Consider the following 16,748-nt stretch of genomic DNA (forward strand, 5'->3'; position numbering starts at 1 on the left):
TTGTAAAAAGCACTATAGAAATGATGGCACAGTGGATAAGACACACACCTTTGGTGTGAGAGCCCCGGGTTCGATCCACTGTGACACACTATTGTGTCCCTAAGCAAGACACTTAACCCCTAGTTGCTCCAGAGGCGTGCGACCTCTGACATATATAGCAATTGTAAGTCGCTTTGGATAAAAGGGTCAGCTAAATGAATAAGTAAAGTAAAGAAATAAACACTTTCAGAGGGATATAGCCAATAGTATGTGAGGAAATGATTAGTGAGCCAATGGGCAAGGCACACCCCTACTCTTTTCAAAAGACATCCTGGAATTTTAAACGACCAAAAAGAGTCAGGACATCAGTTTCACATATTATCTGACTGCTAGTGCTTTTTGACAGTATAGTGTCCCTATTATTATACTGGGGTCCCATGTAGATCACAGGTTGAGCACCCCCTGCTGGTCTCACTAACACCTTTACCAGCAGCAACCTAGTTTTCATAGGAGGTCTCCAGCCTATGTAGACCTACATAATTTGTGAGACTGGGTAGCCCATCCAACTACTGATCAGGCTCAATCCTACTTAGCTTCATTGGGCAACCAGCCTTGGGCTACAGGGTGATATGGCTGCTGGCTATAAGGGGTTGATTGTTTTTTTTTTAGTAAACTCTATAACTTATTGTTTTTATCAATTACCAACATCTTTAAGTTGTTCAATGCCCATGTTGTTAATTTTTTCTTTAATCACAAAGCTCTATAAAGCTCTTTTGTCATACCCCTTTGTTTTGGTTTCATTATTAATTTTTCTTCATTAAGTTTTGATTGATTGATTGATTGATTTGACATGTCATCACAATATTTGACATTAGGCTATTGTATTGCAAGCATTAGGCTTGCATAAAATATGAATGCCAGTATTTATGCCTTTGTGTTTTTGTTATTGGTTGTCTTCACATAACATGTAGAATATGTCATTAATTTCAGATGACATATTTATAACCATAACCCAGTTTCTCAACCAGGGGCCCACGCTAACAATTAGGGGGCCTTGCAAATTTCAAAAGTAGGCTCAAAATTATTTTTAATTATTCAAAGTATGACGAAACAAGTAATAAGATAAGCTAAAACAACATCATTTAAAAAAGATTTGTCTTATAAAACAAATATGAATATTTTTAGTTATATCATTTTCTAGAATATTTCATTATATGGATTGTAAATTGATGAAGGCTTTGAAATGTTGTAGTCAGCCTAAAAAAATAAGATCAACTCCTATCACATTCTTACAACGTGTAAACATTTATTGATGCTGTAATGTCTGACCCCGTGACAAATCCCTGACGCACTCATCCGGGACTCTTCCGACACATCACTCTCCAACATGGCGGCGTCAGGTGAGAATAATGCGCTCTCGCGCTCTGACTCATTTTTTTGCGAAACAGCACTTAGCAAGTTTCTTAAACACTATTGCGTTTAAACATAACGATTATTGCATTCGCAAAGGATAATTTTAAGCATTACACTGCTTAATCTGTTAGCAAGGTACATTAAAAACAAGACTGATTTGTTGTACGGGGAGGGTTAGCGTTATGCTCAAATGAATTAGCCATTTTGCTAGCGGCCAAATCATGTCCTCTACGACGGGATAGTTTTCATTGACCAGGGTTCATGTGACTTGGCATATTAAGTATCTCATTGAGTTGACCTACACCAAGTTATGATCTTAAAATAAATATTAACGCATGAAGTTTTGGACGGCGCTAATAACCCGTGGTTGCTGCACTTGCGCAGTAGCGTCCAGAGGAGGGACGGAAGAGTCACCACGTGTGTGGACACGGAGCTGCAGTAGACAATTTTCCAATTTATTTTACAAAATGAGATCAGTATTTCCAATGTTTGCACATGTAGACAATCGTGTTCTAGAATGATTTTAACTGTGCTGATACGTTTAATCAAATTATGGAGCTGCGCAAGACTCCATAACATAATGTGTCACAGTTTAATTCTTCCCCAGCAAGCTGCCGTCGTCTTGTTACACTGATCAGTTCCACACCGCATTATCGCGCCAACGCCCCTTTTCTAGTTTTTGTTAATGGATTTACAGTTATTCATTTAGCAGACGCTTTTACCAAATTGACTTACAAATGAGGGAGAATTTACCATTTTGTCTGCACTACTTGTAAAGCTAAATGTTTACAAGTAGTGCAGCTGGGGAGAAGAGCGCAGTTATGAGAATGATGAGTGTTGTAAAAACCGGTAGCATATTTTCTGGGTGTCATAATATCTGTTATTGATGTTGTTAGGTGTTGTTTACACGCCAGTGAAATTGTTTATTAAAACAAACACACTGTTGCTCAAGCTAATTGTGGAGGAACAAGTCACTATTCATTTTTGCATAGTCATGCTTTGTCTTTTCTGTTATCTGTTTCACCATATTGCACAGTGACTTGGGTGGGGACAATAAATTGTGTTCTTGTTATTGTTAACATGTAAAATGTTATAAGATGGCAACAGTAATGCAATTGCTTAACCCTAATGCTCATATACTTTTGTTCCTTGTCCTTTAGCTAAGAAGAAGGGAAATAAGAAGGGCAAGACCCTCACCCTAAATGACTTTCTTGCGGATGATAAGGGTGGCAATGCACCCCCTAGTTACCCCAACACAAAGACCACCAGCTGGGCAGATGAAACGGATGACTTAGATGGAGATGGTGAGTAAAAGAAAATGCAATACTCATCGTTTATTATTGTGACTCATTTATAAAACACTTAAATCCAGTCCTTGATTCTGATTGGTTACTAGCTGTGTTTCGTTTATGATTTCACCCAATGATTCTGTGCATCACTTAGCAATGTAAACATGTGTCTTTCTTTAGTCTCAACCTCCTGGCATACTGTGGAGGATACATATCGAGCTCCTCCCATCGACCGCTCCATCTTGCCAACTGCTCCACGTGCGGCACGGGAACCGAACGTCGATCGCTCTCGGCTGCCACGGAACCCACCCTACACAGCCTTTTTGGGTAACCTACCCTACGACGTCAGCGAGGAATCCATCAAAGAATTCTTTAGAGGACTTGCGGTCAGTGGTGGCCTTTATCATCTTGCCATTTTTTCCCCAAACATTTAAAGTGGAAGTTTTGTGTAACTCTGTGGCAATTTCTGTTCACAGATCAGTGCTGTACGTTTGCCAAGGGAGCCTAGTAACCCAGAGAGGCTCAAGGGGTTCGGTTACGCTGAATTTGATGATGTTGATTCGCTCTTACGTGCGCTCACTCTAAATGAAGAGGTGGGTTGTTAAAAAATACCGAGCTATGGTTTGGCACAGTAGTGAGATCGGTGTATTGCTCGCATCCCTTTTCTTATTCTCTGATCACGTAAAGTCGCTTTACCTTTGTTTAGAATCTTGGAAACAGGCGGATTCGAGTGGATATTGCCGATCAATCCAATGACAAAGGTACGTCCTTTTCATTCTTTTTATCAGTATCAGGCTTCTTTGAAAGCTCGTTTTGACTCATTAGAACTTATAATACGTTTACTTTAGAGAGAGATAGTGGTTCAATGATGGGGCGAGACAGGGACCGAGACCGCAGTCGCATGATGGACAGCGGACCTGATAAGACTGATTCTGATTGGAGGGCACGGCCGAGCGGAGACGATGATGAAGGGCCACGCAGAGATGAGGGCTTTGGTGACAGTAAGTTGAGAAGATATGCACTGTATTGCATTAGGAAACAAGTTATGTAGATTTGTTTTTTAAATTTTGTATAACATCATAGTCATAATTATTATGTTGTTGTGCTTATTAGCAAATGCATAAAAAACAAGAGCCTTTCGTCTATTTTAGGGTAGGTAAACTGTATTTAAATAGTTAATTATTTGAATAATTACTGTAAAAATACATAATTGGCTGTTTGTGTGATCAATTGGACAAACTTTGAACGTTGTGACTTTATCATTGATGTAATCAAGGGTCAAAGTAGATAACATGGTCAGGTAAATGAAAACAACTAGTTTAAAGGAAAACACCATCCTTTTTCAATATTTATTTCAATATTTACTATGTTCTTACCTCAACTTGGATGAATTAATACATACCTATCTTTATTCAATGCATGCACTTTTATCTTTGTACAGCGCCTCATGAATGTGTTAGCATTTAGCCTAGCCCCATTCATTCCTTAGGATCCAAACCAACGTTTTATTTTGTGCCACCATACTTACTCGTGTAACTACTCATGTAACAGTCTTTAAATAGGGAAAACATGGAAGTGTTTGGTGGCTTCTAAATTCATCCCTGTTTGGATCCTAAGGAATGAATGAGGCTAGGCTAAATGCTAACACATTCACAACATGTTGTACAAAGATTAGAATTGCACGCATTGAAAAAAGTTGAGGTAAGAACATAGTAAAATATTGAAAAGCAGTGGTGTTTTCCTTTAACATGTACATGTCACCTAACAGGTTGATGTGTCTTTTTGCAGAGTCTCGTGATCGTTATGAGTCGGATAGATTCAGAGACGCCCCAAGGCGAGATGATCGTTACGACAGTGGTCGAGATCGCTTTGGTGGTCGAGATCGCTACGATGACAGGGGTAGCAGAGACTACGATCGTGGAGGTTGGTTTCGATTATTGTTCTAATAATTCGAATACAGGTTATTAAGTTTGGTAATTTATCCTTGCCTCTGTTAACTTTTGGTGCGATCCCTGTTAGTTCTTGACAGTTTGCTTGTAAATGACGACATGGTCATGTGATTGTTTCAGGTTATGACTCGCGTGGCGGAGGACGCCGTGGATTCAGCAGTAGCTTTGGAGAGCGAAGAGACTATGGAGAGCGAAGAGATGGTGATCGCTATGGAGATCAAGACCGATTAAGTCGGAGGGATGATAGAGGAGAAGAGAGAGGTACACAATTGATTACAGATTTTGTTTTTTGTATTAAGCATTTTATGGGCCGTTTCCCAGACAGGGCTTTCAGGAAAACACCACCGTTTTTCAATATCTTTTTTCAATGCGTGCACTTAATCTTTGTACAGCGTGTCGTGAATGTGTTAGCATTTAGCCTAGCCCAATTCATTCCTTAGGATCCAAACATGGATGAATTTAGAAGCCACCAAACACTTCCATGTTTTCCCTATTTAAAGACTGTTACATGAGTAGTTACACAAGTAAGTATGGTGGCAAAAAATAAAACTTTTGTTTGGAGCCATAGGAATGAATGGGGCTAGGCTAAATGCTAACACATTCAAGAAGCACTGTACAAAGATTAAAAGTGCACGCATTGAAAAGAGATAGGTATGTATTATAGGTATAGGTATGTATATCCGAAACGTGCTTTGACATACCTTAAAATACCAGTAATGTTTATAATTTATGCTTTTAAAAATGACTGAAATATCCTAATTTAACTAAGGCCTAGTCCTGGTTTAACGTAATCCCTGTTTGGGAAACCACCCCTAAAGGGCGATTTATAGTCGTGCGTAGGTGCTACGCCGTAGGTGCTAGCCTGACGCGCACCTCACAAAATTCCTAACAGCGCGTCGGACCTACGCGGACCGCAAGCTCTGTGATTGGTCCACCAGAACCCCTCCCGTCAGGTAAAAAAAACTGCGTCATAGGTATTTCCGGTTGAGACGGTGAAAACAAAGATGAGCCAAGTTGAGGAGTGATTTAACTAAAACTGCAACATAAGTCGCTGTTTATTTACTTACATCATTGCTGGTCTTCTCAAATTATACACAACAAGTTGCTATTTTTTCTTCGTTTGTGGGTTAACTTGCTTAGCTTCTTCTTCTGTGACGACTTCTGCTGCTACTGTGGTTACACGCGTGATTACTGCCAACCAGCGGTTTCGCGTGTCTTTGCACGTCGACGCGGACGGCGACGCACAAGTATAAATGAAAACCGACGCGGAACCTACGCCGTCGCTGCTACGCCGTAGGACCTACGCACGACTATAAATCGCCCTTTAGTGTTTAACTTTTAACAAAGGTGTAATATTAATTACACACATTACGAAATTTTGAAGGGCAATCTGTGTTTTTTCCAGCCCCTCTTCAGAGACCCAAGCTGAACCTGAAGCCACGTAGCGTCCCAAAAGAGGAGGAACAAAGCGGGAGCCCATCCCCCCAGAGCAGCACCGTAAATTCCAGCAGGGCCGCCTCTATATTCGGGGCAGCCAAACCTGTGGACACGGCCGCCAAGGAGCGAGAAGTGGAGGAGAGGCTGAAGAAAGAACAAGAACGACTCCAGAGGCAGTTGGAGGAAGATAAGAACAGAGGATTAGATAGGAAACCACGGGACCGGTAAGAGGGTCAGAGAAATTTAGGGGGACCAAACGATTTAAAATGGAGTTTGGCTCGGTCTGAGCAAAAATACAGTTTAAAACCAATTAAAGTGATGTATGATGTTTAGAGGTGTGTTTTGTTTATTTTTAGAGACCCGAGTTGGAGGAGTGAGGAGCCTAAAGAACGTGAACGTGAACGAACAGGAAATGAATCCTCACATCCTAAAGGTAAAGCATTTATGTATAGTGCCAACTTGTAAACCGCTGCATTTAATAACCGCCTCAATAATTGTATATGGGCTTCAACTAGAAAATTGTACTGAAATACTGTTATGAATGATTTGTATATCTGTTTAGGATCTAGGAATAGTAGAGATGGTGAGCATTCGGAAAATGAAATCCTTAGTGGCCAAGAGGACGAACCGATCTCTCCTGCATCTCCACCACCTTCATCCAATCAGGGAGGGCTGCCACTAAAAGTAATGCCAGCCCCTCCCCCTAAAGAAAATGTGTGGGCTAAACGCAGCGCAGGAGGCAGTGCTAGTGAAGTACCACCCCCAGTGTCTCCCAGCAGCCAAAGTGCTCCCAAACTCAACAGGTGGGATTTTTTTCTCACAAACTTATAAATTTAAGCGTAAATATGCAAACGTACAGAATTTTGATGTAAAAGTAACATTTTATAAATTTGTTTTGTCATCTTTATTTCTTTCCTTTATTGCTCTTCTAGATCAACAGAAGAGAGAGAATCAGGCAAAGGTAAAAATCTCCACGGTTACAGTAAAACATCACAGACCTGGGGTCTCGTTTATTAAACTTTGCGTAGATTGTATCCTTAAATTGCACATATAAGGCAGATTTTGTGAACACAAAAACTTTTGTGATTATTAAAACCATGCCTACACTAGAAACAGCGCAAATTCTCTTTATAAATCCCAGTCAGTCGAAGACTTGTGCGTATGAGCATTTCCACACCATCTCTTCCATGAAACAACCAAAAATAGAGGGTGCAATCCCCTGGTTTTACTATGCATAATCATTTAATATGCATTTTCCATCCATGTGACGGTACCAAACACAAGGGAAATTTTGTCGCTGCTGATCGAAACCTCTAAGCTCCAAAACAAGTTTTTCTTATTAAACACTGGGTTTGTCAAAGTTGATATCGTAGTTTACTATATGGCCAGACACTTGCACGTGTCATCATATTATAAACATTTTCCAAATGTTCAAAATCAAGCTTAGAGGGATATAAACTGTTTTCGACCTTTGGATGATGGAGATTTGTGTTACGTCCGTATTTAGAACGAGCTCCTCTGAGGCAGTAAGTGTATCAAGACATGATAAAACACTAATACCTTGTTCACACTGTCAGTCCATATCCGATTTGACAGACTCACTGTTCATATTGTGTATCACAACTGTTCAGTTTCTTTGGCGATGATTTCGCACTGGCATGACAATCTCCCTCGATGTCTGACGTTGTAGAAACGGAAATAGATTCTTTCAAAGTTCGCGCTGGGTTTGCATTAACGTGGCGTGACAGCATGACGTAACCAAAAAGCTACACAAATACGATCAGAGCAGTCAGACTGAAATGGATTTCTGAAAATGCGATTTGAAACTGATTTCAAACCAACTCTAGATGTAGCCTGATACTGATTAGGAAAAAAATTTATTTCATGCGAGTTTTGGTCGTTCACACGTTCTAAATGTAATTTGGATTCCAATTGGATATGCACCAAAATTGGATTTGGACTGACAGTGTGAACAAGGTCTTAATGTAGCTTGGTGCATCAAATCTGCAATATTAAGCCCAAATACAGTACATATCTTAAGAAGCATAAGATTTTCTCATATAAAACCGAATTATAAACGCTTCTCTGTAGTAAAATATAAATACATGCATTTAGGGTAAGGAAAGTTCTTGGCCGAAGCCGAATAAAATAAAATAAACCCTGCCAAATACCGAAATGAACGTTTTATTTCTCATTTAATATAAGCGTATTTGTCATTGTGGGACACTGTAGGTTCTAGGAAGTTTTTATTACATACTGCTGACACTCTTTGTCAGTCTATGACATGGGATTAAGACCTATAGTCTCTAGTTCTTGGTGCTTTTGCATTCAACAGACAAACACCCATCGCCGCTGCCGCCGTTTCTTTCTCATACACTGCATGGTGTTCAGGATGTCTTGATTTTAAATGATAAATGAAACTTTAGTATATATGTTTTCACGTCTTTCTCGGACACTTTAAAATGCTTTTACAAACATGATTGCTGCATCAAAGCCCTTATTGCTCCTGTAAAAATTCGGCCTTTTCACTTGTTCGGGCGAATAATTTTGGTTGCCGAACATTCGGTGCATCTCTACATGTATTATAAAATGTCCTAGTGCAATACACAATGTTTTCATTATCTTACAGGTTATAAAGTTCATTGTAGTGATGCAGACACTCTGGTTTTTCTGTCCATTGGCCAAGCAAAATTTATAAAAGACGAAGTAGGCACACAGGAAGTTAACTTTCGGTTTTTGTTTATTTATTGGGCTGGAAAGCGACTAAAATGACTTCTGGAACAAATTACTTGTGGAAAATAAAAAAATTCTATTCCAAAAGAAAAAGGGAGAAAGGAAAGTTGCTTTTTCATAAATCTCGATATGTGTGTGGAAAATTGTGACGCACATTTAAATGCCCATTTGTGCATACGCACGCTTTATAAATGAGGCCCCAGGTTATAAATAAAGATTGATATCTCACTACCATTTCTCTAGTAGATGAAAACCGGGTTGATGGGGTTCGAAGGGAGAAAAGTGTACCTGAGGGAAGAGGAGGAGTCGGGAGAGCAGGGGGGCGGGGTCGTGGAATTGACGCCCCAAATATGGAAAAACGTAGAGAACCAGCTGATAGGTGAGGGAGATTCCACTAATATAGGTAGGGGTTGTCATGCAGATATATTTACGTTGAGTGCAGTCGACTTGAGTCTCTATAGCTGTTAGATCTATAGCTTTTTCTTATGTTAAAGTGGTTTGGCTTTACAGGAAAGAGGTCAGGCGAGAACCCAGAATAGCCTCAGAACCAAAGAAATTTGAAGAGACTGCTCCTCCTGTGAGTATTTCACCTGGTTCTGACCCAGGCGCTTTGAATGGAAGCAATTGGTTAATCAACCCATTCTCATGAAGTGCGTATAAACAGTACGCAGTGTGAAAAGTTGTGCAATGCATGCACCAAATTCCAATTTTGCGTGCATATGACACGCCAGTCCTTCTTGTTTACTTGAAGGGATAGTTCTCCCAAAAATGATATTAAACCCATGATTTACTCACCCCCAAGTCGTCCGAGATGCAGATGTCCATCATTTTTCAGAGAAACACATCTTCAGTTATTTTAGAAAATGTTTTTGACCTTTCAGTTAATCAAATGTAAAGTTACGGGGGTCCACGTCCTTCAAGTCCTAAAAATGTGCATCCATCCTTCACAAAATAAATCCAAATAGCTCCACGGTAATCTGTGCCGTTTTGTTATAGAAATTTCCATATTTAAAACTTTATAAACAAAAATAACTAGCTTTCGGTAACGCTGCCGTATCAGCGCAGTCTACGCACTTTTCTTAGTGACGTATGACAAATTTGGAGGGCGGGGCACAGAGCAGCAGCACACAACCCTCCGTTAACTGCGTACGCTCTCATCTTGAATGGGGACGCGACCAAGATGGCGGCGTTACCAGAAGCTAGTTATTTTCATTTTTAAAGTTTTAAATATGGATATTTCTACAACAACACTGCGCGAATTACCCTCATAAGGCCTTTGTGTATCATCGTGGAGCGGTTTAGATTTATTTTGTGACGGATGGATGCAGATTTTTTGGACTTGAAGGAGTGGACCGTAACTTTACATTTGATTAACTGAAAGATCTAAAACATTTTCTAAAATAACTAAAAATTTGTTTTTCTGAAAAATGATGGACATATGCATCTCAAACGGATTGGGGGTGAGTAAATCATGGGTTTAATATCATTTTTGGCCGAACTATCCCTTTAATACGGCACATCTTATCATGTTGTTTTATGTACTGGTTTCTCTGTTTTTTGTTCTGTTTTTTTTTTATTATAGTCACTTGGGTTTAGGTTTAGATTTGGGCTATGCTTTGAAATGTCATTTACTCTATAGGTTTCTCCATGTTCTTGTCTATTTTTAAACCATGGTTGCCTTAGTTGGTGTTATAATTGGGTTACATTTTATGTAACAAAAAGTTGTTCTAACCCCAAAGCCAAGCGACAATGGTGAAAAAGAGAAACCAATACGTAAAAAGACATGGAAAAAAGATACTTTGCATTAAGTGAACAAGAAGGACTGATGTATCATATGCACGCAAAATTGGAATTTGACGTACGTATTGCACGACTTTTCACACTGCCTGCTATTTCTACGCAAATCATGAGAATGGGATGGTTTAATAGAATCATTAGTTGCGATTTTGTTAATTTCCCCCTTGTGTTACCATCACTTTTATTTGCACATCTTGAGGCCTTCAACTTAATGTTTTGTCTCTACAGAAATTCAGTTCAGCCAGTAAGTATGCTGCCCTACTGATGGATGGAGACCAGGGAGAAGATGACGATGGGGAAGAATGAATTCGGCTAGAAACATAAAAACAAGACGAAAGTAAAAGAGCATTTGAGTGATGAAATAAGGGGTTCAGTTTAGAAATAAAATGAATATGCCTTTTCGTGGTGGGAGAATGGCATGGATTATGTGAAAAGGATTATGGCTGAGGTGCCCACAATGCTGTTCTGTCATGTTTAAGAAAATTTATAAAGGTATTCCCAAAACAGGGCCATTTTAATTCAAACTAAAAAAAAATCAGTGCAGTGAGTAGATAAACATTCACAAATGTAGACATTTGAAAATCATTGTTAATTTGAAAGCCATTGTTATAAATAAAAAGTATGTAAGATACTGTACCTTGTGTCTGAATTTGTTTGGTTAATTTAGAGATGATCCTCTTTTTGCATTGATTCAGGCGTTGGCTCGTAACGCTTGGTATTGTTGTAAAGCCATACATCATGATTTATTTAAAGATGTTAAAACGGACCATCTGATCTCCTACTGTAGAGCGGATAATTTTTTTTCAGAGACACTCTCTTAGGCTTTAAATGATAATGTCAATGCGTCGAATAGTGCCCAGTTTTTCACATTATTTTAGATTTTACTTATTCATCTTAAAACTGTGTTAGCTATGTTTCTAACAGCTGAATGATTAAATCCCTGAGAATGCTCTTAAATCGCTGTCATGGTTGGACACCGTGAGGATATTCAGACACTCCCGCTCCCATGGTGTTTGAGTATTGAACTCAGCTGTCCAAAGCCCTGGGTTTTGTAATCTTTCATGAGGAACAGATTTATTTTATAAGTGTTTTCAGAATAAGTGTTACTTAAGGTATTTTTAAAGAAAAAAACAGGATGGAATATAAAGCCTACTCGTAGGCCTCATCGTGTGTTGCAATGCTTATTGCATTCTTTGTGTGGTCAGTTTGTGCTGTTAGTCCATGTTTTCCCAGCTGCCCTATAGCTAAAACTCTTATGCTTGTAGTTAAACCTGATTCACACACAACTACTCCAATGGAAAACCCCAGATTTTTTTTAAAGAATACTTTTAGGTTTGATAAGTGCAAGAGTCAGAACTGTTTATTGAAATTGAGTTGAATGAACTGAAAATTTTAATGCAACCAGGTAACTTAACTTTTTCACAGTATAATATTTCTGTATCTTCATTAATACACTGCTAATCCAGATATTGTCTTTACTTGAACAATGAATTAAACATAACTTAATATTTTGTGTTTTGGACATATACTTAAAAAATCTTAGTTCATTTAACTTTTAAGCATACAGAGTTCATTAAATTAAAACATTTAAGCCTTTACCTGGCACAGCCCTTTTTGAGTGTGGTGTGGGGTGAAAAGATGATGTACACCTTTAAATTAATATAACTCTGGCATTTTTAGAAGCCTAATTTTAGTATTGTTTTAAAGAAGAAACTTTTTACAGTAGTGTCTGGAGGTTAAAATTGTTTTAGCAGTTTAAATTCATTGTAAAAAATAAAAATAATGCAATATAGTATCATTTTATACATAAAATAATTTTTCGTTGCATACTCTTGTCACAAATTAATAAATTACAGTCACTGCATTATTATTACTGCTAAAACGTTTTGAAATATGAAAACTACTTTCTTAGACCTTTCCAACAATATATAGTTTGTTGTAATAGATTAACATTTACATGCATATTATTGAAGTAAACTCGGGTGTCTGGCTCACAGGACAGGGCCAGTTAAAGTTAAGTGAAATTAACTTAAAATCATCAGTACGTGTTGTGAGGAATACCGACAATCTTTTGTGCATAAATATTTTGATTATTTATGCTTTATGTAAAGGAAAATGTAGAGGCAGCTGGTAGTTATCGGGAAATAAGCCCCGACAGTGTGATCAGGACCCGACGCGAAGCGGAGGTCTTGTATCGCACTGAAGGGGCTTATTTCGCGATAACTACAGGCTGCCTCTACATTATCTCGCTTATTACACGGCTACTTGCCACATAAGAAAAAAAACTGGACATGAATATGAAATTGAAACATTTTATTAGCATATTTGTTTTAAATTAACATTTTTATCCTCCCGCGAAACTTTGCACAGATGCATAAAATGATCGTAATACCTTATTAAGATCCTCTGCTTCATACTTGTCTGTCTCCATTTTTTTTCTCTTTTAGCCAGTCTTTGAGAAGTTTTAATGCCAATTCTGTATTTTTTTATGTGTTGGCTAAGGCTTCGTAGTTGTCATGCTCTATTTTGTCAAGTTCAGTCTCAGTAAGCTCTCTGTGTCTTGTCGTTGTTCGTTCTTCTATCCACTGTTTAAATGTTTTTTCCGTACATGTTAAAATTAATGTCAAAATTTTCCATTCTTAATTGTGGTTGTCCAGTGTTTGTCACAAGATGGCGCCAAACAGTAATCTTTATTGGCGAGGAGCGATTTTAATCGTACAAGTAGTACCGGCTATGCGTTATTACTTTGGAGCGGTTATTATTTAAAAAGAACGAACCTGCAAATGTCTCAACTGACCAATCAGAATCAAGCATTCCAGAGAGCCGTGTAATAACACAGAATAAGAACTTTACCTTAAATATTTGTTTACATTCATGGAGGTTTAACCTCTTAAATGTTGTTGTTTTTGTAAATGAAAATTTTGTGAAGTCACCGATCAGGTGATCAGTGTTTATTTACATGAACCCTGTTCAGCACATTTTGTTGTTGTTCTCTTACAGTACTGACAATGCATGTCAAAAATGTAGCTTTGTTTGCGTTTCTGTGGAAAATCAAGTTTTTTCAATGACTGACTTAAAATCATTTATAAAAGGTAATATAAATGAATTAAAAATAGAAAATCTTTGAACTCCTTTAAAGGCGGGTGCATGATTTTTGAAAAACGCTTTGGAAAAGGAAGTCGGCTGACTACCAAAATACACTTATAGCCAATCAGCAGTAGGGGGCGTGTCTACTAACTGAAGTTGTTAGGCTTGTTCGACTACATGCAGAGCTGCAAGAGTCTACAGTCGGATGACGTCAAAATACCGTGAGAGCGACTCACGAAATCATACGGAGGAGTCTGCTTTTAAATCGCTCTCGCAGAACTTTGATGTTATCCGGCTGTCGGTTCTTGCGGCACTGCATGAAGTCGAACAAGCCTATTGCCTGGGTTATGTATGTGTGGCGCAGGTCTATCAAAATAAGGTCCAGATTCTGTTGGGGTAGGGGCGTATTTGTGGGGCGTAAATGATTTCAAATGTACACATTGGCTTTCAGAGATCATGCACCCCGCCTTTAACTGAGTAGAGATGTTAGAGCAATTGATATTATTGTTTAATCAGCTTAAAATTAATATATACTCCTGATTTAGTACTTATTACTTTATTTTTTAAGGTCAACAACATTCCAAGTAAATTCAAATTGTTTGGGTTTATGGTGTATGTGAATGTAATAATGACTTGCAATGAAATAATATAAAAAATAATAATGAAAATAACTTAAGTATTTCCTTTTACATTTTGATATCCAAATAATTTTTACTGTATTATCTTCAAACAAAAGAAGATTATATTAGCAGCACAAAAGTCTAATGTTATTCCTTTAAAGCGTCTGCCAAATGCACAGAATATTTTTGTTTTAAAAGTGGTAAGAAAAAGAATACAAGCTCACTGTGTGATTTCAGCCTTTAGTGACAGATGCATCTCTGTGTGTTTAGAGTTTGTTTCTGCTGTGTCAGGTGTATATGTGTGTGTTGTTTCTGTTGTCTGTAGAGTGACAGTTGGTGTTAACTGGTGGTCTCGGACACAAACTGTGTTGAATGATGCAAGCATTTATAAGTCAAATGCTCTGGACATAAACTTTGTATTAAAATATACTTTCAGCTATTGTAAAAATACCCAGTTGTCACTGGGATGGTACCCTTTAAAAAAGCTAATATACTAATATACACCCTTTCTGTACACCTTTTTCACTAATTCTCAATAATTCTCTAATAACTAAATTGTGATCTATAAACAGACATTTCATCAGAGATATTTTGAGGACAGTATCCACATAGCAAGCATTGTATCACACATATTTTATTGTGAATGGAATTTTATTCATGGAAGAATTTTGCCCCTGGGTTCTTGTGCTCCATCGGCTCCTTATTCTGTATCACACCCACTCATGCAGATGCAATACAAGCACTGCTAGGAAAAGAGCGGATGTTGAAGAAGAGAACAAGCACTTTGTTGTCTTATTCTGTCAATGAAAGATGGAAATGAGCAAGAACAGATGACTTTTCTCCGTTTGCATGCAGGGTTGTGGAGAAAAAGAGTAAGCGTGGTTTCTGTAGGAAACTTTTGCATAGGCTAAAACATTGCCTAAATTATGTTTTGCTTTTAAATCAAATGCCAACAGGTTTTTGCAAATACCATTTAATACATATTATTCTTTAGTATAATTTTTTTATTCTTTAGTTTAGTATAATTTTTATTTTTAAATTTTTTTCAACTTTTCAAAATCCGTAAACTTTATTTCCCAGCAGGTCTGATGCTAGTGCAGTAAAACATGGGAACATTTCCACACTCTAAACAAATACAAAAATTGTCACTGCCACTGTAAAAAAAAAAAAATTAACTTTAAAAATATTAGTTGACCCAATAATATTTAAACAACTCCTTTGTTTAAGTTAATTACTATGTTTTAAAAGCAACCAACACTGTAAAACCTAAAAAGTTAACACAACTTAAACCATTTGAGAAAATCGATTGCCTTAAACCATTTAAGTTTTAAAACACATACATTTGAGTCATATGCAAATACTTATTTATACTTAGCATTTAAGTTCACAGTACTTATATGTATCCGTTTTAAAACTTAAATGTTTTAAGGCAATCGGTTTTCTCAAATGGTTTGAGTTGAGTTATTTTTTTAGGTTTTACAGTGTAGCTTACTTTTTTAAAGGGAAACACCACCGTTTTTCAGGATTTTACTATGTTCTCACTTCAACAAACGAATTAATACATACCTATCTTTTTCAATGCTTGCACCTTTAATCTTTGTGTTAAATGTGTTAGCATTTAGCCTAGCCCCATTCATTCCTATGGCTCCAAACAGGGACGAATTTAGATGCCAGCAAACACTTCCATGTTTTCCCTATTTAAAGACTGTTACATGAGAAGTTACACGAGTAAGTATGGTGGCACAAAATAAAACTTTTGTTTGGAGCCATAGGACTGAATGGGGCTAGGCTAAATGCTAACACATTCAAGAAGCGCTGTACAAAGATTTAAAAGTGCATGCATTGAAAAAGATAGGTATGTGTTATTTATCTAAGAAGAGGTTAGAACATAATAAAATATTGAAAAACGTTGGTGTTTTCCTTTAAGTTGAACCAACAACATTTTTTAACTGTGAGGTGTGGTACTCTTTCAAAAAGTACACGGTTGTACCTAAATTTACAATGCATGTTTGAAGTGACTTAATAGACCCTTTTACCGTTTGTACACAATAATGACGTGGCAGCATATGCACGCGCATTTTGGCAACGGAAGTATGGCAAGAATAAGCAGTGAAGCAACACAGGCAAAGAAATTTATTTTAAATCGTTAACTTAACCACTTTTTCAACACAGTTACCAGATCCGTGTACTATAGTGCAGTGGATACGTTAGCAGATGGCCAAATATAAAGTGTCCAGATACATATATATATGTATATTATATTAGTGCAGCCAAACGCAACAACCAGACATTTTGATGCTGGGAAATCATTTTAATAAACTTTCTGAGTTCCTAACACGCTAGAACCAATGGGGAACAACACCACTTCCGTTGCTAAAATGCGCGCGCAGGCTATTTGATCACGTGGGCTGTAAAAGTGTCTATTCCGATTTCTCCCCCATGTG

General features: G+C 37.7%; 1 protein-coding gene across 4 annotated transcripts; it reads left to right on the plus strand.

Moving 5' to 3' along the window:
* Window positions 1–1,307: 1,307 nt before the first annotated feature.
* Window positions 1,308–11,233, plus strand: eif4bb (eukaryotic translation initiation factor 4Bb). 4 transcript variants are annotated; one of them, XM_065272563.1, is made up of 15 exons: window positions 1,308–1,379; window positions 2,553–2,696; window positions 2,862–3,067; window positions 3,158–3,274; window positions 3,388–3,442; window positions 3,530–3,682; window positions 4,470–4,604; window positions 4,751–4,891; window positions 6,036–6,291; window positions 6,424–6,500; window positions 6,630–6,870; window positions 7,000–7,028; window positions 9,044–9,179; window positions 9,311–9,377; window positions 10,826–11,233. In XM_065272563.1, the coding sequence occupies exons 1-15, from the start codon at window positions 1,367–1,369 to the stop codon at window positions 10,901–10,903; spliced, it is 1,848 nt and encodes a 615-aa protein (XP_065128635.1). In that variant the 5' UTR covers window positions 1,308–1,366; the 3' UTR covers window positions 10,904–11,233. The 4 variants fall into 4 exon arrangements, with proteins under 4 accessions (XP_065128635.1, XP_065128636.1, XP_065128637.1 ...); XM_065272564.1 differs by having other exon boundaries at window positions 9,047–9,179; XM_065272565.1 differs by lacking the exon at window positions 9,044–9,179.
* Window positions 11,234–16,748: the final 5,515 nt, after the last annotated feature.

Source organism: Paramisgurnus dabryanus, chromosome 7, assembly GCF_030506205.2.
Source record: "Paramisgurnus dabryanus chromosome 7, PD_genome_1.1, whole genome shotgun sequence".
Lineage (NCBI taxonomy): Eukaryota > Metazoa > Chordata > Actinopteri > Cypriniformes > Cobitidae > Paramisgurnus > Paramisgurnus dabryanus.

Bases quoted from the DNA above. Each gene is read 5' to 3' on its own strand.
- eif4bb (XM_065272563.1), top strand. The intron at 3,275-3,387 runs GTGGGTTGTTAA...ACCTTTGTTTAG, and splicing joins CGCTCACTCTAAATGAAGAG to AATCTTGGAAACAGGCGGAT. The intron at 6,292-6,423 runs GTAAGAGGGTCA...GTTTATTTTTAG, and splicing joins GATAGGAAACCACGGGACCG to AGACCCGAGTTGGAGGAGTG.